This window comes from Medicago sativa, chromosome 7, assembly GCF_051527215.1.
Source record: "Medicago sativa cultivar Bolivia chromosome 7, Bolivia_mono, whole genome shotgun sequence".
Lineage (NCBI taxonomy): Eukaryota > Viridiplantae > Streptophyta > Magnoliopsida > Fabales > Fabaceae > Medicago > Medicago sativa.
This window is the reverse complement of record NC_140755.1, coordinates 13,238,725-13,265,040: the sequence shown is the minus strand read 5'-3', so window position 1 is coordinate 13,265,040 and position 26,316 is coordinate 13,238,725. Positions and strand designations below refer to the sequence as shown.

The 26,316-nt window shown below is 32.6% G+C and overlaps 3 protein-coding genes and 1 pseudogene across 3 annotated transcripts; 3 read left to right on the top strand and 1 right to left on the bottom strand.

The window, feature by feature from the left end:
* Positions 1-3,566: 3,566 nt before the first annotated feature.
* LOC146904389 (uncharacterized) lies at positions 3,567-5,911 on the top strand. The gene is made up of 5 exons (XM_085728284.1): positions 3,567-4,091; positions 4,383-4,516; positions 4,620-4,930; positions 5,171-5,321; positions 5,410-5,911. Exons 1-5 carry the CDS (start codon positions 3,567-3,569, stop codon positions 5,909-5,911), a joined length of 1,623 nt encoding a protein of 540 aa, XP_085584410.1.
* Positions 5,912-7,491: 1,580 nt separating this feature from the next.
* On the top strand, positions 7,492-9,314 carry LOC146904388 (copper transport protein ATX1-like). Its single transcript, XM_085722430.1, has 3 exons — positions 7,492-7,573; positions 8,528-8,603; positions 8,816-9,314. Exons 1-3 carry the CDS (start codon positions 7,562-7,564, stop codon positions 9,106-9,108), a joined length of 381 nt encoding a protein of 126 aa, XP_085578556.1. The 5' UTR covers positions 7,492-7,561; the 3' UTR covers positions 9,109-9,314.
* A 4,390-nt stretch (positions 9,315-13,704) lies between these two features.
* On the bottom strand, positions 13,705-14,441 carry LOC146904387 (uncharacterized; annotated as a pseudogene).
* A 5,839-nt stretch (positions 14,442-20,280) lies between these two features.
* Positions 20,281-20,936, top strand: LOC146904386 (histone H3.2). The gene has a single exon (XM_085725497.1). It carries the CDS (start codon positions 20,334-20,336, stop codon positions 20,742-20,744), a length of 411 nt encoding a protein of 136 aa, XP_085581623.1. The 5' UTR covers positions 20,281-20,333; the 3' UTR covers positions 20,745-20,936.
* The last annotated feature ends 5,380 nt before the right edge of the window (positions 20,937-26,316 follow it).

The window sequence follows — 26,316 nt, the reverse complement described above, 5'->3', positions numbered from 1 at the left end:
TCCACATGTTAAATATCATGTCATCATCGTTGTTAAAAAATGAACGATAACTTGACAGAGATATCAAATTAGCGTAAGTTAAAATATAGAGGGAACAAATTTGCAAATTCAAATTGAGTGGACTAAAATTGAGGATTGACCATAACAAGGACTAAAAAAGCATTTAAGTCTATAAAAATGTCTTGTCAACAAAAAAGTCTAAAAAAATGTTAGTATTTTCATCAAAGACTTCTATAAGGAAGTGAAAGTTGTTCATCTAATCCCTTAAATGTTCATAGATCCCCCAAATTTCTGGTTTTTTTTTTCCCTCGTAAAGCATTTAAGAGATACAAATTGAACTCGTTCCGGAGATAACTCCCGTTTGGTGAGTTTCGGTAGATAACTCGTGTGTTTGGATGGAGGGTTTAGGAGGGGAAGGGAGGGGAGGGTTTACATTTCATTTTTAAATTACGGACACTATAAAATGTTTTTTAAAAAGTTAACAAATTAACATGTTAAACAATCATATAATACTTCAATCACACTTAATTTATTTTAGAAAATTATGTTATATAGTCCGTAATTTAAAAAAGAAAAACAAACTCTCCTCTCTCTTCCCCTCCTAAACTCTCAGTCCAAACACACCCTAAATATTATGTTTATATGCTAGAACAGAATGACTATTTGTCACAGACGTTTTTGGTGGTTTAAAACTTTTGAAATTTGAAATTTGAACTTTGGTCCAAAAGACTTATTTATTCATTCAATTCTTGATCTTCAACAAATTTAATAAAGTCATAGAAAACACATATTATCTACCACCCAATAAGGTTGGGTGAACATCTCTCAAATATTTTTTTTTTTTGGAATTTTAGGATTGTTTATGTTTTTAAGAAATAGAAATTGTTTAGGCTCTTCATTTGGATTTAAAACTGGCTCAAGATTTAGCTCTCAACCCCGGTTGTGTTTGAAATGAATTAAAATTCTGTTGTTCACATTGTGAACTCGAAGAGTACTCCATTCTTTTTTTTTTTTTTTTTTTGAAAGGAAGTACTCCATTCTTTTCTCCAATCTTTTCTCCATGAGATTGTTCTATTCTCCAAAGCTAACACATAACTTGCTTGCTAACATAATTCATTCTTTAGTGTAGATTATGTTTTTTCTTTGCTTAATTAATTTTGCTTTGTAATGTATGTTAGTACTTCTCGACTTATTGTTTAGTCGTTTCCCTCTTTTCTTACAAAATAAATTCCATCTTAACATACCATTAGTGGGATATAATGCCATGCAAGCTCAATTAGTTGAGGTTATATATGAATTAACCTTTCTTAATTTCTACCCATGCGTATGTGGTACTGACCTACATTATTATACTATACTCCATCTGGTCACTATTATAAGCAAAAGTTTGCTTTTTAGATTCATTCAATAAATGATGTATGTGGTCAATATATAGACCACATACATCATTTAATGAATAAACTTAAAAAGTCAACTTTTGCTTATAATAGTGACCGGAGGGAGTAGTAAATAAAGAGAGTGTAGTACATTGTACCGAAAAAAAAGAAAGAGTATAGTACAACGTTGGAGACACCTACTTTGTACTACAAGGCTAGTGTCTACCAATACATTATTATTGGAATTCATACTCAAAAAGTGTCAGGCAGGTACTACGTACTACCATATTTTATTTTTTGCTTAATAAAGATTGTATTACATTTCTTGTACTGCAATATTATCCTATGCTTTAAGGAATTCATTCCACTAAGAGGGGGACAATTTTGATTGGAGGAATGACGAAGCCCACTTCACATTATTGCATTTGCATGCAATGCAATAATACTTCTTCAACCTTACTCTATTGTCAAAACTAAAAGCTCAAAATATTGTCGCTATCTCTATAATTTAATTTCTTTTCCTAACTCAACTTTCTCTATAATTTAATTTCTTTTCCTAACTCAACTTTATTTGTTGAACTAATCTTAATTCTTACGCATATAAACACTTGAGTTGGGATGGTATATTCTAACTCAAGACTCTTAGCATTAAAGATTAAACTGTAAGAAAATATCAAATTATATATCCTCAAGCATGTAAATAATATATTAATTTGTGCATGAGTCCTAACTAGGGATGTAAATAGGTATCTCCACACGAATAATATGATATATGTGTCCACTCCATTGGATAAATGTATTACACGTGTTTTCTCCATGTCCACTTGAATATCCATTATGCGAGTAATCCACAAATTTTGAGGTATCAACGAGTATTTATGAATATTCATATTCATTTGGGGTTGGCTTAGTAGTTGGCTTGGGGATCTTGGAGTGTGCTCCTCTCAAGATAATTTCGTTGGGCAACTTCATACATAACTTTGTTCTGGCTTTAAACGGGACCTCCGCAAGTGGGCAGTGAGATTGGTCCCTTCGAATTAGTCGGTTATTGGATCGGATACCTACTTTTCAAAAGTTTGTCACATTCAAGTCATCTACGCAATGGTGTCTATATCACTTATATGATTGCTCCTAATTCAATGAGATGATTTCAAGACTCCCTTCATTTTACCATTGTTGTAACGAAAATCCTCCACACAATAGTAGTTAAGTGGTATGTTTTACTGATGTTGAGTGTCAGCCGCGGTGCAAGTGTGGTGAAAGTGTTTCTAGAATAAAAAACATTCCATTGAGAAGAGGTTACATAATAGTGGGTGTGCAATCCACTTTGAAAATTGCATTTCTGACTTCAATAAGTGCCTAATAACATATCGAAAATTCGAAATTACCTCCACCGTTGGTCGAACCGGCAGCAGTTAACTACCGATGGCCTCAGCGGTAGTTAACTACCGCTGCGTTCCTGAAATTAAAACAACCCAGCAACATCTGTAACCATTTTCCAAATAGTTAAACACAACCCAACTCTCTCTTCCAAATTTCTCCAAACTTCAAGTGCAACAATTTGAGCCCAATTTCATCAATTAATTCACAAGTAAGTTCTTTTCTTCCTATTTACCTGCAATGTAGGTTGTTTAGGGTGTTAATTTTCATAATTTTAGCAAAATTTTAGGGTTTAGGTTAGGTTTAAAAATTGCAAATTATGATAGAATTTGATGTTATAATGTATGGTTGTTGCTGGCATTGTTATTTAGAGTAGGTTTAGGTACAATGTAGTCGTTTTGATGTAGAATTAACACTTATTGTGCTAGCAATTTAGAATGCACTTAAGGTGTTTGATGAAATGCCTAAGTGAGACATTCTTGGTTTTTTTGCGTTATTTCTCAAGCGCTTATTTTCGTTTTTTTGCGTTATTGTTTTGCATTTTTTGGCAAGTTTGATGGATGACATAATGTGGTATGGTACATAAAGTTTGATGAATGTATATTTGTTATATTAAGTTTTATGAATGCCTAAGTTTAATTTGTGATATGTTACTTGCATTTTGGTGTTGTGTATAATGTGAGGGTTAGATCCATTGTTCCATAATTTTTGCAAGTTTGATTAGTTTGGACATAATGATAGAATAACCATAATGATTAGTTTGGGTTTTTATTTTATTTTGTATATGCACAAATATGCCTGCGGAGGAGGATGAGCAACATCGGCTTATTAGAGAGGCGCAAAGGTAAACAGGCGACTACCGCTAGCCATCGGAAAGAGCGGCAGGAGCAAAACCTGTATGTCCCAAAGACCCAGAAGCGTAGGGACGCGAGGCTAGTTGGAGGTAGCTCACAGTCACAGATGGATTACTCCCAGGTGGTTGATCTGACACAAGCGCATGAGTATGCTGGGTATACGGAGGGTTTTGCTGGATATGATCGGATGGAGGAGGATGCTATATTTTATCAACCGGGGGAGGAGGCATCTCAGTATTATGAGACAGAGGAGGTGGCACAGGGCGAGGATGATGAGGCCGAGGATGTTGAGGCAGAGGATGACGACGGTCATGTGCATGCGACTGCGCCTGAGCCCGAGCCTGGGCAACGTCGTCGTGCTGAGGTGGCACCTGCTGTGCCTATTGTAGGGCCTCCCTTTCCTGGAGGTCCTGAGACCACAATATTGTTGTCCGACTACGCGAAGCACGTGGCGATACCTCTTTGGGTGAACGATAACAATGTAAGTGTTTAAATTCTTTAAATTATTAAATGTTAAAATATTTTACGTGATTTAAATGTTAAAATGTTTTACGTGATTTAAATGTCAAAATGTTAGTGTCAAATGTAAGTGTTTAAAATTTTAAATTCTTTAGTGATTTACATGTTAAATTGTCTTATTAAATTCTTTAGTGATTTAAATGTTACTAAGTTTTATTAAATGTTAGAATGTTTTATTAAATGTTAATAGTTTTAGGTAGTTTCAAGTAATTAAAATTTGTAGTGATAGTGTATTAATTGATTTGATTTTCAGATGTGGTATGATCAGGAGTATTGCAGTGTAAATTCAGGGAGAAAGGTTAGAGAGCTTTCTAAGCTGGAGGATAATTCGATGTTTCTAATCTCCTCCACCTTCCTATCGAGGGTCGCATGCTGGACCATGATGCGGTAGTGGATCGGGCACATGGGATTACACATATACTAGGTTGTTGGGTATGTCAGATGCTGCTGCTTGTGCTGAGTAAAAGAGTGAGTATGGTGCTCATATTAGTTATCCCACACTGAAGCGTGTTTATGAGGAGCACCTGACGGTAGCTAGAGAGCTGCATGACCCACAGACGAGGGAGGAGCAGCTGGAGAGGGATAGGAGGAGGAGTTGGTGTGTGAGGAGTTTTCTTTTATATCTCGTGGGTAGTGCGCTGTTCACTAACAAAACGAACAGAAACATCGACTTGGTATATCTTGATTGTATGACGGACTTTAATGCTACTGGGAAATGGTCATGGGGAGGGATGACCTTAGCTTACCTGTATGATTATCTTGATGATTATGTCCGTCTGCGTAACAAGACGATGGCTGGATGTGTGACCCTTCTTATGGTAATAATTTAATATTTATCTTCATTTATTTATGAATTTATTTTAATATATTTTTTAAAGTTTTTATCATTATGTTGGCTTATTTTTTTCCAAGTTCGTCTACATTTATTTAGGATTTTATTTTAATATTTTTGTGAAGTTTTTATAATTTATTTATCATTTTGTTAGATTTATTTAAGATTTAATTCGAATATTTATTTTTGTGTATTATTTTTTTTTGAAGGGATGGATTTTGGAGCATTTGCCAGGTCCGTACCCAAGGAAGAAAAACAAGAGCTGGAAGCCGAAGAGACCATGTGTGGGGAGATGACTTATTACCAGAGGGCATACAAATGTGCACCATTACCGCTCACGACTGGATCACTTAGAGGTGGGTGATGTGAGGTGGTCTACATATGATGATCACAAAGAGATGCACCCTTTTTAGCTTATTGTCACTTACTCGGGATGTCTGATGTGCAGGAAGGAGATGGTGTACCGTCAATTACCTGAGCGGGTTAAGAGGCAGTTTGGCTTTATACATGACATCCCCAAACATCCGTCAGATGTCCCTGAGATGCCTAAGGGAATGCTGGCTATTGTGTTGATAGACCCCAGTATGTGGTTCTACACTGATTGGGGACAGAGGTGTCAGAGAGTGTGGGAGCATCAGCCTGGCTACATGGCTTGGTATGCCAAAGTCTCTCACCCTCGAATTATCCCACCTGATGAAGGATCTCTTCCCAAGCCGTTGAACTGGGAGCAACTTATAGAGGAGGAGCATGCCAGAGAGATGCCGGACACATTGACGATCATTAGGGAGATTGTTCAGATGTCGGATGGAGCGTTGGCCATGAGCGACCAGCTGAGTAGAGAGGAGTTACTGCAGGTCTTGACCCAGATTAGCAGTACTGGTCGCCCTGCCCTTATGTATCAGATTGCCAGGCAGCGCAGGGGGCATAGGCATCGTAGGCAGCAGGGTTGATCATTAGGCTTTTTTATGTACATTTTGACTTTGATGATGGTGATGTATTATTATGACATTATTCGTACCTTGTGATATTTCTATGACATATTCGTGTGTACCTTTTATATTATTTCTTGCGTTTTATTTTTATCATGTTAAAATTATTTTTACTTTTTATATGTTTTAGAATTGATGAATTTGAAATTGGATGAAAATGAGTGAAATAATGTGTTCAAAATAGTATGTAATAAACATGTTCAAATGTGGGGGAAAAGGGAAGGAGAAAACTGCCGGAATTTGAACCAGGAACGCAGCAATTAACTACCGCTGGTTGTAGCGGTAGTTAACTACCGCTGGTCTTAGCGGTAGTTAACTGCTGCCGGATTAGTCAACGGTAGTTAATTACCTCTGGGAGCAAATTGGTATTTTCCATGTGTTAATAGGAAGTTTTTAATGTCTGAAAAGCAATTTTCATCCACTTTTATGTTGATCAATGAGTTCCCTTCAAGGCCCAACCGTTTTTAGGTAAGACTGATTCTCGTTGATCAAAAAGAAAGAAAAAGAGAAAAAAGTTCTTCTAGACTTGTACTACAATACTTACAAATAGAATTGGAATTCAATTGTCAAGTACAACAATTTTTTAGCTTAAAAAGGAAGCATTGGAACCTCCGATTGTATTTCTTTTGTACTGCAAAATTCTGCTTCCAATTATCATTTAGCCTGCTTCCAATGCTCACCAACCTGCACACCCTGTCCTGACTTCTTAATTTCCTGCAAAGGGCCAAGTGGGAAAGAAAAAAGAATTATAGAAACATAAACAAATGAGAAGAACAAGTAAAATCTTATCTTATCTTATTCTATTAAAAGGTAAACTCTTAATAAATTCTAACTGCTCATATCTAATCTCATAATTTAAAAAATTCAATGATTATTGATTAATGCATCCATCAATCGTGTAAGCAAAATTTACACAATTATTTAATTATTCCTTATCATAATATTTTATGAGTTTAATTTTGGATTTAAAATTAATTATGATTATAAAAGTCAAATATTTTAAATAATATTGAGGGACTGATAATGTAAAAATTCTTTAAGTTATCATGTATGTGAATTAAATCCTTATTTTATCATAACACGATTCAAAATATTTTAATAAATATTAATAAAAATATAATTGAAAAAAAAATCAAACTAAATTAAATGATAATAAAATATTAATAATTGAAGAAAAAATAATAAAAACTTTTTTAAAGAACTAATAATTCTTTTGAAGGGTTAAAGAACCAATACTAAAATTTAATAAAATCAACCGTTTTTTTACAAAAATAAAATTAACTGCTACTAGCAATATCATATATTGACATCAAGAAAGTTATTAAAAAAGCCCATTCAAAGACATCTGATAAAATTAGAACAATAAAGAGAAAAAGTTATTTTTTTTTTTTTTGACAGAAGAAAGAGAAAAAGTTATTAAAAAGAATATTATGCAACATAATGGAGTAATTCCGTATATTACATACAATGGTACCACACCCATTACCACATATTCTCATTGATTTTTAGTATAAAGGCACCACTCCATTACCACAACCCTCATTCCATAACCATCCAATTGAGAATACATTCTACCTCTTTTTTGTTCACTTTTCTTTCAAACTCATAACCATGTCTTCTGAGGTGCTTAATCTTTCAACTTCTTTTTCTATGTTGTTGTTGATCTTGAATTAATATGGTGCTTGATCTTTGTGATTCTGTATTTTTTATTTTATTTTTTGGATTTCAGTTTCTTAGTTTTTTTTTCCTTGATCTATAGTTCCTTGTTTTAGACGTTTTGTGATGAAGTTGATGATGAGTTTTTGAATTGAGATATTATGATTCCTTCCTACTTTTTTGTATTTTGTTTAATAATTCTTAGAAAATTTGGTTCTGATGAAAATAGAGAAGACTCATCATCAATGGTTGCATAGCTTGCTTTGAAAAGATTCAACAATATGTTTTTTATTTCATTTTTATGATATGCACTTACATAGAAGATGATTGCATGATACAAAGTTCATTGTTATTGCATGTCAACATATTACATAGTAGAATTTCAAATCCAACCCTAAGAAAGCAATAATGATTATTTCTTCCTTGTTTGTTACAAATCTTTAGTTTTACTTTTAGGTTATATATGTATGCATAATGCATCCAGTTTGATCCTAAATTTGCGATGTTATTAGTTTGATTTTGTTTTTTTGATGGCAATCGATTTTTTGATCAATCTGCTTTATCAAGTTATGCTAAGGATCCACACATGACTATTCTGTCAGATATTCCTATTTTTTTTGATGCCCTGCTTTTTTCTTATTCTTTTATTCTTTTTTGTCAAGTAGTTTAGTGATTAGAAATTCATATTGATAAGGTGAATAAGTGAGGTGTCCGGGGTTCGAACCCCAGTTTCTGCTGCATATACTATGCATTGTTTCTATCATTTGAGAGTTAATCTCACAAGGACTGCTTTGTTCTTATTATCACCATGTTCAAATTATTTTCCATTTTTAAATTAAATTCAATTTTTGAATGTGCTTGACCTTTATAAAAAATGATATTTACTATGAATTTGGAATTTTCCCATTGTGATCATTGCAGACTGTTGTCCTCAAAGTAAAAATGTCATGCTCAGGGTGTTCTGGAGCAGTCAATAGGGTCTTGGAAAAAATGGAAGGTATTTTTAATTCCTAAAGCAAATTATCTCAGCTTTCATGTTGTGAAAACAGTAAAACACGGACACAGACACGACGGGGACACCAGCACACCGACGTAGATAATAATTTAAGAAAATGACATAATTTAGTGTAATCATAGGTGTCATGGTGGTGTCGGTGTTGAACACCCTCTTTGAATATTGTATCAAAATAACACATTTGTTCTTTACAGGTGTAGAATCATTTGACATTGATATGAAAGAACAAAAAGTGACTGTGAAAGGAAATGTAAAACCACAAGATGTTTTTGACACTGTTTCCAAAACTGGAAAGAAAACTGAATTCTGGGTGGAGCCTGAAAACAAGCCAACAGAAACTACAACTGAGGCTGAACCTGAAAACAAGTCTTCAGAAGCTGTAACTATTGACCCTGTTGAGCCTACTAACAAGCCATCTGAAACTGCCACAGTTGTCTCTATTGAGCCTGAGAACAAGCCTTCTGAAACTGCCACTATTGCTGCATAAGACTCATGTGGTTCTGTTTTTCTTAGAAATAAGTCTATTTTAATTTTAAATGATGTTTGATGTTAATGTGATAAATACTTTCAATGTAATGTGTTACTGGTGGTGGTATATAAGCTACTAGTACTATATCTTATTTTGCATTTGTAATGAATGCTTTTGTTGACTAGTGTGCTTTGAACTAGAAATCAGATTGTCCTTATTGCTAATTACTCATTATCTTTCTTATTCATTGTGAACATTCTTCATATTAGATGTGTCCTGGTTTCAGACACGCGTCATGTTCAACACCGACACGGACTCCAAAACTTATAATTACACTAAATTATGTGATTTTCCTAAATTATTAGCAGTGTCTGCGTGTCAATATTTATGTCGTATCCGGTGTCATGTTTCCTTCATAGTTCCTTTACTATTTTATGTACTTATTGTTACTTCACTATTCACTTGTTCTAGAGTATTTCAATAAGAGGTTATGAAGCATATTTAAGGATTAATTTTACATTTGGCATTAGTGCTAAAACTAAACAAAAGTAACAAGTTTTAAGGTTAAACCATTCCTAAAAAAAGGTTAAACCAATAAGGGTCATGTTGATCAGTGCTTCTGGAGCACTAGTTAAACAACTAAAAATGGCAAGAAAAGAAAAAATAAACATTAAAAGCAATACTTTTTTAAATTTTGAAAAGTAACATACACAACACTTTAACTAGTACCCCAGGATACTAGTTAACATTTCCCAATAAATATTTAGTTAAGGGCAATTATGACCGTTAGTTAGATATTAGTATTACTAATAGAATGATTTGGATATATATTTAAGAGGGTAACCAAAGAAAAGTTGTTTAAGAGTTAGTTATAACTAAAATTATGCGGTAGGGAGAGCTTACACTAGAGTAGCTTAAAAAATGAATATACAAAAACAAATTAATATAAAAAGTGTAGGACTGACTGATATTAAATTAGTAACCACTCTCATTTGAATATCTATTCAAAACTGTCTCCATAAAAATGAACACTTCTTTAGTTAAAATTTGAACTTTGGTTCCCTATTTTATCGGAGTGTAGAGTGCTCTTCCGTTAAATCCAACCTACATTATTCACGCATGTGTTCTTTGAAATTATGTGTAAGAGTAAGATCACATGTTTTTAAATGAAAGAGTTAGGCTATTAACAAAAATTGATTGAAAACACCTCTTAGTGTGTGTTTGGTTCTACGATTGTCAAAATTGATTATGAAATAATTGATTTTGAGAAAATTGACTTTAGTTAAAATTAAGTTTAATGTAATTGATTTATGTTTGAATACATTAACATAAAATTGATTCTAGTCAATTTATGTTTAGGTAGCTTGCGTCAAAATTGATTTTATATGTATATTACTAAAATAGGTTTTTAGTAAAAATAAACACTTAAAGAATCTATCTGAAACCTTAAAGCAACACTAAAGCAACACTTAAAGGACATATCTGAAACCTTAAAGGACCTATCTGAAACCTTACAAACTTAAAGGACCTATCCGAAACAAACTCGAAACTTAAAGGACCTATCTGAAACAAACGTGAAACTTAAAGGACCTATCTGAAACAAACGTGAAACTTAAAGGACCCAGGGATGTATTTGGCCTAAAATATATATTTAAAACTATAGTGCATGCGTTGTAAATATTGTGAGTAAAAATGAAATTACAAAAAAAAGGGTAAGGGTAGTTGGGTAAGAGGACAACAAGTAATAGCAAAATCGATTCAATTGGCCGAAAAAGCTGATATTTGTAGCTTCCATTGAAATCGATGTTGGATATAAGAATTGATTTCTAAAGTGAAATCCAAACACACATAACCAAGTTAAATCACTTTTACATTTACACCGCATGTTTAGAGAATTTCAACGTGCAACCAAACGTATACTAGTCTTACTATATGCAAAATTCGAATATTTTTTATTCAGCTATAAGACAAACAAAGAGCATTTGAAGTGTGCTTCTAAAGATTATATTGGAAAATAGGTGATTTTTTTTAAATAAAAGAGGATTGACGTAAAAAAGAAAAAATCAACTTTTAAATCATCATAGAAATAAACAATGACACTTTATTCCTTAACTAATTCTTCATCTAAAACTTTTTTTTTCGAATATTAAAATTGATTTTCCCTCGTCACCAAAAAAATTGATTTTCTGTATTCAAAAAAAAAATTTGATTTTCTCTTAATTTTTTTGTTTTTTGATTTGAAGAAAAGAAAGGAAAAATCAATAAAGAGCAGTAAAAAAAAGCTATTATCGCACAGTCTAACAATTTTCAATAAAAAAATATATTAACCAGACAATTCTATTGGTAATTGACTGTGTTGTGGTTGTATTCTAGATGTGGACTATTTAAAGTGGTAACACTCAATAATAGAGGAAATTGTTACTTTAATCACTGACTCTGCACCTCGTTGTCACAAAGATCTTTGATTTATGATTAAATACAAAGAAGTCTCTGACTCCGCACTTCCGTTATTGCTTTAATCTCTGGCGTCAAATAATTTTGTTTAGTAATGATGTGGCACACGTTATACCATGACATGACATTTGATGTGTCACAGAGGAGGATGTTTGGAAGTGGAGCCTAGAAGATACCGGTAAGTTTACGGTTAACTCGGCTTATAAAAGGTTGGAGGGATTAGTCTTGAATGAAGATAGGTGGTGTGTCGAAGAAAAAGGGGTGTTCAAACATCTATGGAAAATTCCGGCTCCCTCAAAAGTGGTGGCGTTTGCTTGGAAGGTGTTTCACAATCGTGTCCCAACTAAGGTGAACCTTGTCGTTCGTAATGTGTTACCACCGGAAGATTCCATTTTGTGTTTGTCGTGTGAGAGAATTGAGGAAACCGCGCTTCATATCTTCCTTTCTTGTGATTTGGCTTCTTTGGTGTGGTCTAAGATCATGACATGGGTGGATTGCTTCTTCCTAACCCAGCCTAACCTTTTTATACATTGGGAGTGTTGGGGAGGATGGGAAAGTAATAAGAAGACTAAAAAGGGACGGTGGTTGATTTGGCTTGCAACGATATGGGTCTTGTGGAAAGTCCGTAATGATAAAATATTTAATGGGAAGACATACATGGTTGACGAAGTGGTGGAGGAAATTAAAGTGATCTCTTGGAGATGGGTGTTGAGTAGGACGCAATTTGCGGTTTGTCTATTCTATGAGTGGAGTTGGGATCCCATTCAATGCATTGGCCGGATAGGAAGGAGGTAGTCTGCGGTTTCTGCTGGTGTGAGTGCAGGTTGTTTCTGCTATAAGGCTAGGGGAGCGATGCAGCCTGTTTTGGTACTGCTGTCCATGTTTAGCTAGTTTGTGTTGCTGTAGGTGTGCTGTTTTTTCCAGCTGGGAATGCAGACTTCGTGTTGTGTTGTTTCAGCAGGGGTGTGACTGTTTTGTAGGGGCATTTTTTGGGTTTGAGGCAGGGGTATGCTTGGCTGGCACAAGTATATCTCAGCATCATTGGTCGAGGCCCTTGTGGTTTCGGTTTTGAGTTTTGAGGTGGGATGGTGTTCCGTATATATGCGGCACCTTTATTGTATCTTTTCCCTTTCCTTACCGCGAGCTTTGTGCATCTTGCATATCTCGTCGAGAAAATTTGCCATTTCAAAAAAAAAAGATGTGTCACAGAGACTAAAGTGTTAATGGCTCGTCTGAAACCAAATTGGTATGAAGTTTTGGCGCTTCAGTATAGTGTTTTCGAACTGAAACTGCCTTTATAGAAAATAAATTGAAATGCAATTATTATGTAATGACTTACTAAATTATATGCCCAAATGTTGTGCAACTTTTTGATTACTCTATGGTTGACCTTTATGTAATGACTTAATAGTTATGTTATGAAAACATTTTGGTATTCAATTATTCTCTTAAACTAACAACTTGCTATGGACCTAAGTGAGAGTACATGTTTACTGTCAGGAACCTAACTGATAGTAACAGTAAGTTGATGTTTAATGGAAGATAGGTTTTAAACAAAAGATAGAATTATATGACATTTAGGGATTTGAGATTTAGGGATTTCAAGATTTGAAATTCAATTTAGGGATATTGATTTTTGGTTCAGGGACCAAAGTGACCATTTTCTACTTTCACTTTAGTCCTTGTGACACATCAAATGTTATGTCATCGTATAACCTGTGTCACATCATCACTTAACAGAATTATTTAACGACAAGGATTAAAGTGAAATGGAAGTACAGAGTCAGGGACTTCTTTGTATTTAATCCTGGATCATGAACTTTTGTGACGGCGAGGTGCAGAGTCAGAGATTAAAGTGACTATTTGCTCCCTCCTTAATAATTCAATATATCAGAAAAGTTGTTTGCATTCGTAGGTAATGACTGTGGCATAATTCATGTATTGGATCTCTCTTAACAGATTATGCACACACCTTACAACTTTTTTTTTTCCTCAAATAAATGTGTATGTATGTTTCCAAGTTTTGTTACCTCAAAATTGAAAATGATGAGGCTTATTTTATTTATATATATATATATATTAATCTATGTACATCAAACACAATGCTCTTATGAATAGAAGTCTCGTAATCATTGTTCTAAATAAATTCACCGAGGGGAATGAGTTGCTTAACAGTTAAAATAGATGGACTAAGATCTAACTGAAAATAATTAAAGAAAATTGAACTTTCTTATTTAAAGACAAATCAACAATGCAACAATAAGATCATCAAGCGATCCTTCCTTCAGGTCCTTCCGCAAAGAATTCTCTTATAAAACTTCTTTCAACTCTTTAACAAGTTCACCTTCCTCAGATGGAATGTCCAAATCCCAGACTTTGAAGATATTCTCAGATGCCTGATCCATCTCATAAGTTCCAGAATCAAGGTCAAGTCCTATATCAAATGTTTTGTTCGATCTCAGGTCGTCATTATAAGTTGGCAAAAAAGGATTTCCTTTGAAGAAGACAAGGTGTTAATGAATTCAGTGTTTGTGCTTGTTTGTGTAGCCATACTTATTAGGCTAACATTATAAGTCGAAGAAGTTCTATACATTAGTCGAAGATGACTGATTGATTGAGTTGGAAAGTAATATTTGTCTCCTCACTACAAGGAATACTTTGATTGCCTTCTCCACCATCAACTTTGGAAGATTGAGATTCGGAACTAATAATTTCTAACAAAGCATTCCTCAAAGGCATCCAATCACTTTCTGAAATATCAAAATCATTATTCAGGCATGAATCAACCCACGCAAGATCTTCAGGAGAAAAAAAAAAATCTCATTCTAACGAGAAACTGTGGAATTAGGTGTGACATAAGAAGCTAAAACTGCATTATCTGATTGTTCAACATCCATTGTTGATTCCACCAACGTTGTGACTACCGATGAGGTTTATTATTCAAAGATAGTACTACTTGAAATTCATATGAATTGTAGTGTGGTCCCAACATATATATATATATATATATATATATATATATATATATATATATATATATATAAAATTAAAATTCACATTCTTAATTCTTAGATTACAATCTATTACCGGTGGTTTCGCTTAAACAAGTCATTGCCTATGAGTCGTCGGCTCATTCTTCAACGAGCACGCGGTCAGAGCTAGCAGATCATCCACTACTTGAGCTTATGGTTTCATGTTCTATTTCACTCTCCGACACGATTATGTCACGTTGAACTTTGAGGTAGCGGGGAAAGAGAAATAGGAATAAAAGTTGTGTCTAATAAATTAGGGTTAGAATGAAAGGGTTTGTCTCAAATAGTGAATATGATTAGAAAATGGAAACGTGAAAACTACAAATTTCAAGTTTACTTTCGGAAGAAAAGAAAAGAAAAGAACTCGTGGATAAAATTTGTAGAGGATGTGTTTTTATGCTGTATAAAAAAAAAAAAGCATGTTTTGCTTGTCTTATATAGATTTTAGTAGTATGAATGCCTTAAAAGAGTTAGAAATTGAAATGAACTTGAGTATCTGAATTTTCAAAATATTTAAAGTATTATAATTCAAAATTTAGTTAACATTAAAAATGCAAATATCATTTTTTTATCATTTTAAATCATAATTATTGTAAACTAATATTTTGCAAAAAATAAATAATTGGTAATTTTTTTAAAAGAGCAAATAAAATGGTAAAAATAATTAAGTGAATTTAAGAAAAAATGTTACCCCCAAACATAATATTTTTTATATAAGGTTAAAATAAGGTTTTTCTTATAGTGTCCAATATTGTTATGGACTGTTTTTTTAGGGAATATTTATGGATTGTTACTTCTATTGTTGTAGTGTATTGTTTCTATTTTAATAAAATTTCACTAATTTTTTAAATGATGATTTAAAATTTAAATAATATTATAAAAATGATAAAATAGTTTTTTTTTTTGACCGATCAATTCACCAAAAAATGATAAAATAGTTTAAATGAAGGAAAAAAAATGGAAGAAAAATCCAGAGAGAATGAAATGTATTTTGTATTTCTAAGATAAAAAATAAAAAATAATTGTGTTAAAAGTGTGCGTTTTAATAATGAATAAAATGTGATTTTGTTCAACAAAAAAAAATTAATGAATAAAATGTGATATTAGATGCTCCTAACTCATTCACCTAAATGAAAAACTCATTTCATTTTTATGACTCATTCTCCATTCCAATCATGATTTCGCAAAGATGAAAATAACTTTTTTTTATTGATAATATGAGAAAAAGAATTTAGAAGAAATTGTATGACAATATTCAACTACAAATAGGAAAAAATAATTTCATATTTGACAACAAAATCATGAAACATTTTAGAATAATATAATAAGACAAACTCATTCACAATGAAACTTTTTAGACTATATATATATACTGACGATATATTGTAATGTAAAATATAGAGAGAATGGATTGTATTTATGCATTTCTAAGATATTAATAATAGAGTTTTTTGACAAGAGATATAAATAATAGATAGTAATGTTAAAAGTGTGTGTTTTCACAATGAATAAAATGTGATACTAGATGCTTCTAACTCATTCACCTAACTAAAAAACACATTTCATTTTTATGACTCATTTTCTAATAAATGATTTCACAAAGATGAATAGAATTTTCATTTTTTAGATTAATAATATGAGAAAATTTAAATTGATGAGGTGAATTTAGAAGAAATTATATAACAAAGTTCAACAACAAATTAAATAGGAATTTTTTTTCTTCATATTAAACAAACATTTTAGACTAATATAATAAGCAAATTTGAAATTCGGAATAAATTCCTAAAACATTGAGCTAAGTTAAAAAGTAATGAAATATATGATTAAAAATAATATCATATTACCAATAAATATCTAGATTAATCAAGCAATTGGGCCATCTGAAACTGCCACAGTTGTCTCTATAAGGGTGGCCCTGAGGGCGGGCGGGAGGGACGGCAGTCCAGGGCACCATTTTCTTAAGGGCACCCAAATTATTATTTTTACTTAATAATCGGTATAATATAGATTTTCTTTAATTTACTTTGATTAATTCTATTGAAAATATTTTTTTAAAGAACTTTGATTATAAATAAATCTTGTGAAATCAAATTCTCCTTATTGCTAATTTCTCATTATCTTCTTTTGTATTCTTATTCATTTACCAGAAAGCACAAACACTACTCGGATTAGACGTGTTTTGATATTGGACATGTGTCGTGTCTGACACCGACACGGACTCCGACGTTTATAACATTGAATTATGTGATTTTCTCAAATTATTAACAATGTCGACATGTCAGTGTTTGTGTCATGTCCGATGTTCGTGTTTATTTCACATTTCCTTTACTTTTGTCTGTACTTATTATTACTTCACTGTTCACTTGTGTTAGAGTGTTTCAATAAGAGGTTACGAAGTATATTTAAGCATAAATTTTACATTTGACATTAGTGCTAATACTAAACAGAAGTAACAAATTTTACGGTTAAAAAAATATTTAGTTAAGGACAATTAGGAGTTAGGACCGTTCGTTAGATATTACTAATAGAATGATCTTGATATATTCAATAAAAGTTGTTAACCAAAAAAAAGTTGTTTAAGAGTTAGTTATAACTAAGATTATGCAGTAGGGAGAGCCTACACTAGAGTAGCTTAAAAAATGAATATACAAAAACATACTAATATAAAAGTGTAGGACTGATATTAAATTAGTAACCACTCTCATTTGAAATACATTCCAAACTATCTTCAATTCTTCATAAAAATGAAATTTTGGTTTTTAATAGTTCCATTCGTTGGAGGTAATTTCAATGCAGAGTTTTATAATTCAAACTTTGGATCCTTATTTTGTGTGAGTGTAGACTACTCTTGGGCTAAATCCAAACTCCGTGAGTCATGCATGGGATGTTTGAAATTATGTGTCATAGTATACGATCATAGGTGTTGGCGTATTATGTTGGTTGCATTTTGTTAAAACAAGAAGTTCTAATAAGATTCCTTCAAAAAAAAAAAAAAGAAGAAGTTCTAATAAGATGTTGTACCATATGTCCTGGACATATAAGTACGACATCTTAGTTTAAGGTAAAATATTTTATTTTGCATTCTTGGAAGATTTTATTGTTGCATGAAATCCTTGAAGATTTGAATGAAGATTTATTCATGTAGTTTGTGCTCCAAGAAGTATGTGGTTCTAGAAGTTGCTTGTGTCAGTTTAAGCTTTGCCGTGTTTTGAAGTTAATGTCCTAAATATTTTAGGAATCAATATATTTGCTTCTAGAAGATTGTAGCTGAAGACTATTTTGGATTAGCTGTATTGTTTAGCCTAATTTAAGAATAAGCCCATGCATTCTCTGGCTATATAAAGGTAGACTCTAACCTTGTGAAGGGTGATCGAAGTCGTCATTTAAAGAAGTGTTACTCTAGGGTTTCCTGTCCGTCCTTTGTTATTTGTAAGCTTCTCTGTGTGTCATCTTGATGCATAGAGCAAGTATGTTTTAGTTGAGTTGTATTATTGTCTTCGTACATCACTCTAGTTCATCTTGCAAGAGTTGGTTTGTTTATTTAAGGTGTTCTCCTATTTGATTGTAATTGAGTTAAATTATCGGTTGTGTGATTGAGAGAAAGTGAGATGAGATCTCATATCTAGGAGGAGTCTTAGATAGAAATTCAAGAGTAATGTTTAGGTGTCAAGGCAATGAACTAGATAGTTAATTTCCTTTCTTGGCATGGATGCCCCTAGATGTAGGCAACATTGTACCAAACTGGGTTATCAAACTTTTTGTGTTCTTCCTTTCCTGCACTCTACTTTATTATTGTTTACTGTGCTATGTTATTATATCTAGTGTCCAAGACATTCTGTCATACATTCCTGGTGTCTAGGACATCACGTAAGACATCCGTCTAGCAAGTGTTAGAATTTCAATAGGTTTTTAAATAAAAGAGTTATTAACAAAAATTGAGTGAAAACACCTTAATCTTGTTTTATGCACACACTTTGAATATTTGTTTTCAAGTAAGATGATAAGAGAAACAAAGACCATCTGGGTGTTCTTCGTAAGATCACACTCGAAGCAAGGGTGATGTTTTTTTTTGACATAGGCGCTCAAAGAAGTTCTTTCGAAGATCAAAGTAGTAATAAAAAAGACAGTGTTTATAAGAGTACTTGAAGATTCAATTCACTCCCATTCAAAGTAGCTACTATATCAAAGGTGTAGAAGAGAAGTTTGGGAGTTGGTTACAAATTACACATTTATCTCTGAGATCATCAAAGAGTATCAAAAGAAAAAGAAGTTTTTAAGTAGTTACAAAGACAAAATTTGAAACTAAGTTCGATATATGAAAAGAAAACAATTTTCATTTCATAAAAAAAACCACGTCTCAGTTGGTAGGGATAATACATATTATATGTAGGGATCGGAGTTTGAACCCCAGACACCACACTTCTCCACATTTAAATATGTGAGTTCTAGCTACTAGACTACTTGACAAAAAAAAATCATGACACTTTAGCCCTTCATCACAATTTAATTTTTTTATTTTTTATTTGAAGGGAAGAATAAAAAAAATTCAATAAAAAACAGTTTTTGTGTTTTGGCTTGGCCCTCTTGATTCTCTTATGGTGTGTTTGGTGTAGAAGAGAAGTTGTGAAGAGAGAAGTAGGTAAGAGAGAGTTTGAAAAGAGAGAAAAAGATGAGAAATAGAGTAGATTTGATGGATTGTTTGGTATAAAAGAGAAATGAGAGAAATAGAGAAGAGAGAAAGTGTTGTTTATATTTAAAAGTACTATAATGTCCCTATGTTAAAATAACATTTCCATTCAAACTAAATTTGATTCTTTTGTTTAAATTCAATTAATTAATTTCACTACTTATTTTAAATGAAACATATATTTTTTTATATAATAAATTTAAGTATTTTTTCTATCAATAAAAATAATAGTATTTGCAAAAAAAATTGTAATATTTCGTAAATGTTTTGTGAAATAATAAACAGCAGTACACTTGTGAAATAGCAAACACACTCTATATTTATACTAGAAAACAGCCACTTCATATGAAATAAAGCTTTTTTTAAGGAATGAACAAAGCACAGTTGTCGCTGGAAAAAAATTACAGTACAATAAATTATAACAAAGGCATAAAAAATTAATTGAATGAAAAGAGAAATGAGGGGTATAATAGGAATATGAAAAGGCATCCCATCTCTCCTTCTATTTCTCGTCAGTTATGGGGAGAAAGAATTTTGTGTGGGACCCATGGCTTTTTAGTCTCTCTCCCCTATTTCTCTTCACTACCAAACAAAAGAAGTTCACCATCTCTCTTCAACTTCTCTCTTCCTTTATTCTCTCTTCCCTATTTCTATCCTACCAAACAGAGTGTTACTCTACCAAAAACCAAAAAAAAAAAGAACAATAACAATAAAGCTACTCTCTTTCAAAAAAAAAAAAAAACAGTAAAGCTATCACCGCCCAGCAATGATAATTCTAAATAAAAAATATATTAACAAAATAATCCTATTGGTCACTTTCTAATGCCACGGATCACTATCCGCGTACTCACCCCATCAAACACTTACAGCCGTTGATAACTCTCCCATCAACGGCCATCATTCTCCCAATCTCATCTTCCCAAAACTTTTCAAAATCTTCACAATTCCCGCTTTTTCCCTCATTCTATAAATACCCAAAAACACTTCCTTCACTCTCATCGCAATCTCAATTATTTTCCTTCCCTCTCTCAATCCTAATTTTCTTTCTCTCCACTTTCCTTCCATTCTCAATGGCGCGTACCAAACAAACAGCAAGAAAATCCACCGGAGGAAAAGCCCCACGGAAACAACTCGCCACCAAAGCAGCAAGAAAATCAGCTCCGGCAACCGGAGGAGTGAAGAAGCCACACAGATTCCGTCCAGGAACCGTCGCATTGCGCGAAATCAGAAAGTATCAGAAGAGCACCGAGCTTCTCATTAGGAAACTTCCATTCCAAAGATTGGTTCGTGAAATCGCTCAGGATTTCAAAACTGATCTTCGATTTCAGAGTAGTGCTGTTTCTGCTCTTCAAGAAGCTGCTGAAGCGTATCTTGTTGGTTTGTTTGAAGATACGAATCTTTGTGCTATTCATGCTAAGAGAGTTACTATTATGCCTAAGGATATTCAACTTGCAAGAAGAATCAGAGGCGAAAGAGCTTAGAAGATTTGATTATGGATTCACAAATTATCTTTAGATGTTTTATAATTAGGGTTTAGTTTATCTAATAGAGTTTAACTTCTCTGTTAGGTTTTGAATCTAGTTTCTCTTGCTTTAATTTCTCTGTTAGGGTTAAAAAAGTGAATCTTGAATGTTGAATTGATCTGTTAAATCTATGATACTTACTGTTTCAAATTGATTGTATTTAGCTGTCCACACTAATTTTCAATTTTGTTTATCTTGATTTAAAGAGATTTTGATATTAAACTTTGTCGCGATTCAATTTTAAAATCAAAATTGGCCATGGTTATAGGCAGTGTTAATTGTTTGGTTGAAATAGGGTAATTTAACTTAAAAATAAAACAAAAATTAACTTCTACAGTTTAATTTAATTTTGGTTAGTAACGTGGGAGTGAGTGTAAAATTTGTGTTGAAAACACTAATATCAATCTTAGTTGATTTTTTCCTGCTAATCTTCTGAATTGTTTGGTCTTATTAATCAGAGTTCAAAGACATAATTAGAGAAAAGTCTCGGGGGTGGTTAATAATTTTGGGGAAAAATGAGCACCGCCAAATTCCTATATGAATAGATGTGTTAAGCCTGCGCTGGAGCCTTCGGGTGGCCAATGCTTTAAACCTTATTAGGGCACTTTTTGAATTGGATGCTTGTGGATTTGGCTCAGTTCAGTGGTATCATTTGGCATTGGTAATGGTAATAGCTCAATTTCTTCTGTCTTAGAACTTTTTATGATTGGGGTTGGTCCTCTCAATGTTGTGATGTGATTTTGGCTGCCATCCTTAATGTGATTAATATGGTTTGATACTGTAGGTAACACTTAATTCTCTAGATGGAAATTGTTTAAATCTGAAAATAAATCAGCATTAACCAGTTAAAATTAAACATATTGAGTTTGGTTAAGAAGTGCCAAACAATAGATCTTGCAGCTTATTCTTCAATTTAATCCTTGGTGCAAGACCAACTTTAAAGGATCGTAGAAACAAGAGTATCAAATGTATTGATACAAATAAAAGAGAGTATCTAATGTATTTTGATTCTCGATAGCTTTTGTATAGGGTAGAGGCAATTCTCAAGACATAATGGTTGAGTAAATTACCAAACTTGTCCCTGACTTTGTAGGACGCTGTTTAATATGTCAAATTAGTACTGTATTTGATTCTGTCAAACGTTACTTCCATCCTTCTGTTAACGCCTGTTGATTAATGCCGTTCCATCCTTCTGCCACTGTCAATTCGCTTCCTATATTCTAGTGCTTACTATCAATATAACCTTACCATCAAAATGAATTATGGATGTTAATATATTATGACAATCTTGGCAAAGTTACTTTAAACTTCTGTTTGGTAAAAATAGCGGATAGCTGATAAGCTAGCTTATAGCTTATAGCTGATGACTGATGACTGATAGCTTATAGCTGATAGCTGATAGCTTATAGCTGATAGCTTATAGCTTATAAGCTAATTGAAGTGTTTGGTAAATTAGCGGTTTAACTAGCTGATAAATGTAAAATGACGTAAAAGGACTTTGTTAATTCTTTAAATAAAAGTTATCAATATTTAAGATTTTTTCCTTAAAAAAATATTTAATATTTTATCCCACACGTACGAATTAATATCCAATTTGCAGAAATTAAAAAGAAAATTTTGTAGCATCATGAGGGATAGCAAAAAACAGAATTAAACTATATTTGTGTTATCGAAAGAATTGGAAGGTTACCAAAAGAAATATCAAATTGGATCTGGGAAGTTAAATAAATATATTTTACTTTGGCTTGTGTAAAATATAGTGGAAAAAAAAAAGTGCATGTGTGTTATCGAAAGAATTGGAAGATTGCCAAAAGAAATAATCGAATTGGAACACAAGTGGCATAAATAATTCCAATCCAATGGTTTCCTTAAAAAATAAACAAATAAAATCAATCCAATGGTTAATATGGCGGCAGTGATGTTCGTTGTCCAGATCCGTTTCCTTAATATTTTACATCATAAAGGATAAACTTGGATTGTACATTAAATAACAAGGGTAAAAATGGAAGAAAAAGTGAGAAGCTATAAGCTATAAGCTCAAACGCTACTTGGAATAGCTTCTGAAAAATAGCTTATAAGCTCGTGAAATAAGCTATAAGCTCATGGTGAAAAAGTGTTACCAAACAGAGCTTTTTTTGTCAAACGAGCTTATAAGCTATAAGCTATAAGCTAATATATGTGTCTTACCAAACAGTCTCTATATCTGCGTATAAGGTTCTGCACTCATTATGGCATGCAAAACTCTGCACTAAGACTGGTATACCAGTCCCAGAATCGACTATCAAAACTGTATATGCTATCCCAGATTTCAAGTTAATCACTTTCAAAACAAAAACTTGCACTATTTCAATCAGAAAGTATCAGAAGAGCACTGGGCTTCTCATTAGGAAGCTTCCTTTCCAAAGGCTGGTTCGTGAGATCACTCAGGATTTCAAAACTGATTTCAGAGCAGTGTTGTTTCCGCTCTTCAAGAAGTTGCTAAAGCCTATCTTGTTGGTTTGTTTGAAGATACGAATCTTTGCGCCATTCATAGAGTTACCATTATGCCTAAGGATATTCAACTTGCTCGCAGAATCAGAGGCGAAAGGGATTAAAAGATTTGATAGATATTGTTCTGTTGGTGTTTGGTTCATCTGTTATGAACTACTATGTGTTTTTAATTTTAGGATTTCCCAAATGTGAATCTGCTATCTTTTGTATGCTAAATCTTCAATGTGGTGGATTAGAAGGAAAACTTTGGATTTCTTGGTTTGTAGAGTTGATTCCATTTTGTTAAATATTAAATTTGCTTTTTCAGAAATTTCGATTCGATGAGAATGCGATTTGTATTAGATTCTGATTTGTAATTCGTTTATTCAGTCTTAGTGATAATTGGCAAATACATCAACAATTTGTGTACTGTTATTCATTGCCAATTTGTATTAATAGTGCTTAATTTTCTGGGTTGACATTGTTTAAATCTGACAACAGGATTAATTGTAACAAATTAAGTACAACCTTATTTATACTGGGTTGTAATAATACTTGTCTGTTTTTACGAGTGAATTAGGTAAATGACCAATTGAAGCTTATTTCTGGATAAACAATTTATTTGAAGCTTATAGCACAAACATTTATCATGATAAATGTTTATGCATAAACTTGCATAAGCTATTTTTATAGCAAAAGATAAAATAACGTTAAATTGTTTTTGCATATGCTATAAGTTTTTTATAAGCTATATTGAAGAACTTATGAAAATAAGTTGAAAAAAGCTTATGAAAACTGTCATAAGTTATCAAAAATTCTCCCAAACAGTCTCACAAAACCTATGCTAGTACTAGTAGATCTCAAATAAGCCGATCCAAACAGGACCTGTATGTTAAAAACAGTTTCTGTTATAACCTGGTAAAATTTAGAATGAATGGGTGTTAAAGGCTTAAAGCTTTGTTGGAGACTTTGCTACTAAAGTTACTTAAATCTGTACTAGCATCTTTGCTTATCTTTGTGCCTTTTGTGCTAAGTTTTTGCATTTATTTCTCCAATATTTAATCAGGGATCTAATTCTCTCAATAAAACTTTATCAGCGAAAGTAAGAGGTGAAGAAGATTTCATCACACCAAGAAATGGAGAACCGGTCCTAAATGAAGTTTAGAAACCTACTCTTGTGCTCTGGACAAAGACGATATACGTGTAGCACAAATCGAATGGATCATAGGTCGTACGATTTAAACAACAGAACCGTAGACCCTCAATATACATTTCACATAGCATATCATACATTTTTCTGTATATAATAGAATTCTAAAACATTTGCATATGTGGTTGAAGAGATTATCTGTTCAGGTGTTTAGCAAGTGGGAAATCTTTTACTTTCAATTTATGGCAAAATATAGGATAAGAAACTGATACAATGCTTTTTCACCTTGACTTAACAAGTATACCAGAAAAGACTTAAAAACCTTCTAATTTAGTTTTTATTGACTCTATCTCATAAGCAACTAAAGTAATGTGGATATTAACATACAACAGAACATTACAGCAACACAGTACACACAACATTAAAAAATATACACGAAAACTGGTATACAACTCTTCTGTCAGGAGTGTATGCACTAAACCAAATATCCGTCACATTACCATGAAACTCAGTTCTATTTCAAGTCATTGTGAAAGCTACATATAGGAGCTTCAACTTAGAATTGATTTTGATGCTAATTCATTGAATCGATTTTGATGCTAGAACTATTTTCTTATCTTGGTTTGCCATGGTCATCAATACAATGTCAAATGTTTTCAGTGTGATGATAAAGGAGGAAACCAGGTGAGTATTCCTCCAGCACAGTGATAAGTATGTTGATTTTATCAAATAAATAAAATATTGTATCCACGTAGACCGTGTTTAGTTGATAAGTATTTATACAAGTGTTTTGGTGTTTTGAATCAAAGTAAAACTGAACAATATAAATAAGGTTGTGTTGGGATTGAATTGGATACTTTTTATGTTTCAATATAACTCCACCATTTCCTCAACCTACGTCATTGGCTAAGGTTAATGACACAAGATAACATAGAAACAACTAACTTTCGATGCACGACGCAAAGTAGCCGATTGTTTCTATGCCATATGACCGTGTTTGCAAGCAGTGGCGGAGCCACTCATGACCCATGGTGGGCCACGGCCCACCCCAACCCTAATTTATTTTTTTATTTTATGGGTATATATTTACATATTAATACTTCAAGTTATATTATATATAATATGTTGCACTATAATTCACAGTTGAATAGTGTGTTCCAGCGGTTAGGCATAGGTCTATTAAGCCTTCATGTTTCATGTTCAACTCCCATCCCATGGCGGACCTTTGGTAACTTGCCACTGTCAACTCCCATGGTGGACCTTTGGTAACTTGCCACTGTTTGCAAGATAAGGAAAATATTAATGGCTCTTATGACATTGTTCAAGGAACAAAAAGATATAACTTTTGTATATAAAATGCTATAATTACTCCATATGTTTCTAAGTATATGTCATAGTTTTAAAATGTGCACTATTCATATAACTTACATTCAACATATTTTTTTTTTGTGTGATCTTTGACCTTATTTTTTAACTCATATAAATATAAATATTAGTATATAGGATGTTATTCGATTTGTCCCAATGAATATTTAAAAATATCAAATTTTATAATTTTTATTATAGATAATTAAAGTTCTGAATGTTCAAAGTTTTCTTTTGCAACATGTATTTATGGATGGAAGTAGTATTACGTTAACAATCATTTGATTTGCATATTCAAGATAAACTTTCTATGCAGAGATTCCTTTTTATCGATGACCGTTAAAATGATCGTTAGCATGACCCTCGTATAAAATGACAAAGATTACGGTCTCTGCATGTATAAATAAAAATTTAGAATTAGTCCATATTCCTTACAATAAAAAAGATAGTCCATGAAGTTTCGTGAGACACTGTATAAGCGTTAAAATATAACAATTATTAGAAGCATGTGAACATGTCATGGACCCAACAAATATTGCTCTTACC

Bases quoted from the DNA above. Each gene is read 5' to 3' on its own strand.
- LOC146904389 (XM_085728284.1), top strand. From the start codon at position 3,567: ATGAGCAACATCGGCTTATTAGAGAGGCGCAAAGGTAAACAGGCGACT. The intron at 4,517-4,619 runs GTAGTGGATCGG...TGCTCATATTAG, and splicing joins GCATGCTGGACCATGATGCG to TTATCCCACACTGAAGCGTG. The intron at 4,931-5,170 runs GTGTGACCCTTC...TTTTTTTTGAAG, and splicing joins TAACAAGACGATGGCTGGAT to GGATGGATTTTGGAGCATTT.
- LOC146904388 (XM_085722430.1), top strand. The intron at 8,604-8,815 runs GTATTTTTAATT...TGTTCTTTACAG, and splicing joins GGTCTTGGAAAAAATGGAAG to GTGTAGAATCATTTGACATT.
- LOC146904386 (XM_085725497.1), top strand. From the start codon at position 20,334: ATGGCGCGTACCAAACAAACAGCAAGAAAATCCACCGGAGGAAAAGCC.